Source organism: Teleopsis dalmanni, chromosome X, assembly GCF_002237135.1.
Source record: "Teleopsis dalmanni isolate 2A chromosome X, ASM223713v2, whole genome shotgun sequence".
In the NCBI taxonomy this organism is placed as follows: Eukaryota; Metazoa; Arthropoda; class Insecta; order Diptera; family Diopsidae; genus Teleopsis; species Teleopsis dalmanni.
In genome coordinates, this window is record NC_051848.1 from 68,352,626 (window position 1) to 68,355,594 (window position 2,969).

Here is a 2,969-nt window from a genome sequence, read left to right on the forward strand (position 1 = left end):
ACGGACCTATTCTGTGCACTTGACGGATTTGTTAAATTCTTTAATAAAATTGTGCTTCTTGCCACACTACGGTGTAAAGTGTTTTGTATAGGATCATTCATTAATTGAACAAAAAGACTTTGAACCATCTGAGTTTTAAACGTTATGGTCTAATCTAATAAATTATTAGGGACGCTACTTCCAACAAGAGGAATTAAACGTTCTCTTTGGACGACTTATTGAAATATATAAACCAATACTAAATTTAATTTAATTTCTATAATATATAGAACATAAAACCATACCTATTGTTTCATTCAACATTTTCGAAGTTTAAACACTTGATATATGATTAATAGGTCATCGGAGTGGTCAACATTGAATGTAATAGAATAAGCATAGTGCAAGCATAGATCACTTATTAAACGATATACTTATGTAAAGGACTTCTAAAGACCAATTAAATAATATATAATATTGAAATTTCATGTACGAATAAAACGTATGATATTCGAGTATTTTATATATATATATCTGAATATAGCGAGATATGAACTGATATATTATAACTGAGTAAAATGCACTATGTGGAATATATTGTATATAGGATGAAGAATAAAGTATATATGACTATTTTAAAAACTCACATATATAAACTTACTTTATATAATCTCTAAAAAGTATGCATGGTCGTATTGAACAAAGATGACACTCAGTTTTGGTTAAACAGGTACATCAACAAATCAGAAATTGATTAATTTGGTCTAAATAACAGCTAAGTCTTATTTTTTGAGATGCCATTATTTTAAAGGGGAGACTATCCTTTATGCCTTATGGTATGCTAGCTTTATTGATCCATACTTCTTTAATAATGCTATTAGTCCAAACATAGTTATCGAAGAGAATACTATAATATCATAATTAATGACCCAATTGAATGGTCTGAATTATAGGTACGATAGAAAGTGATTCCTGTTGACTCTGTCATGAGAAGAAACATAAGAACATATTCTAAGCAATTGTCCAGAGGCGGCAAGATGTAGTCTAATTATTAATAAATAATAGGCTATGAATGTACCCGGACCTAAAAGATTTATTGTGCGCCTAAAGGTCCAACTTTACCTATTTTAGACTATTTAAAAATCTTGTAATTACTGTGTGCTAAATTTTACCTATTTGATTTGGGACTAAGGTCCCGCTTCGAAGGTAGTCGAGTCTAAGTCTTGCCGCCGCTGGGCAGTTGCATAGAATATGTTCTGATGTTTCCTTCTCCTCATGACAGAGTCGACAGGAGTCACTTTAGGCGCACAATAGATCTTTTAGGTCGGGGTGCATTCATAGTCTACTTAATAATAATAATCATAATAATAATAATAATGAATGGCGTTAATTCGCAATAATTTTTTTTATATTAAGACCATTGAACAAAGTGACGACACAATTGGTTTATGACAGAAAACATACGATAAGCGCATAATTTCATATAGTGGTTCTGTAAATCTCGAAACAGTAATGTAATATCACTTTGCTGAATTATTTTCTATGCGAATTAATAAAGTTATTGGCTCAATTAAACGAACAAAAGACATTGGAAAGGGTTTTTTTTCCTTTAAAGCATTTTTTAAAATAAATATATAAATATATAGAAGACTTCTAACGTGATATTCGTAGAGTTATTGTCGACATATGGGCTTAACAATATGAAGGTTGCCTTTCAATTAATCGTTAACAGTTCATAAAATATTTTGCATCTTTATAAACCTTCATTAAGAGTTTTGCTACAAGTACTACACCTAATTTTTTGTATAAAAGATTTAAAATTGAATTACTCCAAAAAATTGCAAAAATATCCTGTGCTATTTTTCAAACAAAATTAAATAGCAAAATATCTTTGTTATATTTTTTTTAAAAAATCAAGCATTAATGCATTCAACTAATTATTAACTAATGGAAAGAGAGTTTAAATACACAAAATCTTTGTAAATATTTCGTGCTTTTACGGTATCAAATTTCGCTTTCACATTGTTGCTTTTATATATTTTTGATTATACTGTTTGTTTTTATGGTTTCTATTCTCATTATCTGAAAACTTAATACGAAACGACAAAAGTGCAAACTTCTGCTACAGGTATTTTGCCCAAAATCAATGAAAACCAAAATATTTGCAGCACAAAATGCACTGCAAATATCGTCAGTAACATCAAAACATCACAGTAGCAGAACAACAGCAACAACAGCAACATCAGCTGGAAAAAATGCTGAACGACGAGTACTAACTGCAAACATGGATGGAATCTCAGTTTGCCTGCACAAAAGCAACTTAACGGTTAATATTGTAAAAAAGTATATTTCTACTCATACACATGCATACACACATATACTGGGTGTTTTTTTATTAAAGTACATTTGACTTCGGGAGGTGATATCTTAAGCCAAGATATGAAAAAGTCAAAAGTGGTTAGCATCCATTTTAAGTATTTATCCAGATATAGAAACTCTACACAAACAAAAATTTAATCAAAAAATCTTCAATATCTCAAAAAATAATAGATCCTAATTACTTGAAAAGTACAAAATTTTTAATCCATAACATCCATTAATTTTACATCCAAAAAATATGTTTAAATGGATATGAAAATTATAGTGAAAAATTGCTGTATGGTCAACCAAAAATCCTTGAATTATAAAATAATAAAATTTTATCGTTCTAATTCAGACCTTTTCAAAATACCTCTCTATTGAAAACAATATTTTATATTAAGAACTTAATATAAATCAATAAATCAATTTAATAGTGTAATATTAATTTTTTTTGGAAAATGTCTATTATTTTTGCCAAAGATCTCATTTTTCTGAAACTGATTTAATCTATTTTTATTTTGTTACTTTATTTCTATATCTTATTATTTTATAAATATATTCTGCAAATGAATTTTTCTTTTTTCAGGTACCGCTTCTCTGCAACCGCCCTTTGAAGTTCGCAACCTTGC

The 2,969-nt window shown here is 28.7% G+C and overlaps 1 protein-coding gene across 1 annotated transcript in view; it reads left to right on the forward strand.

Moving 5' to 3' along the window:
• Positions 1-375, forward strand: part of LOC119688524 — a 1,556-nt gene extending 1,181 nt beyond the window's left edge. The window contains exon 4 of the mRNA XM_038103198.1: positions 339-375. Within this exon, the coding sequence (XP_037959126.1) occupies positions 339-375 (37 nt within the window). The remainder of the gene's footprint in view (positions 1-338) is intronic.
• The last annotated feature ends 2,594 nt before the right edge of the window (positions 376-2,969 follow it).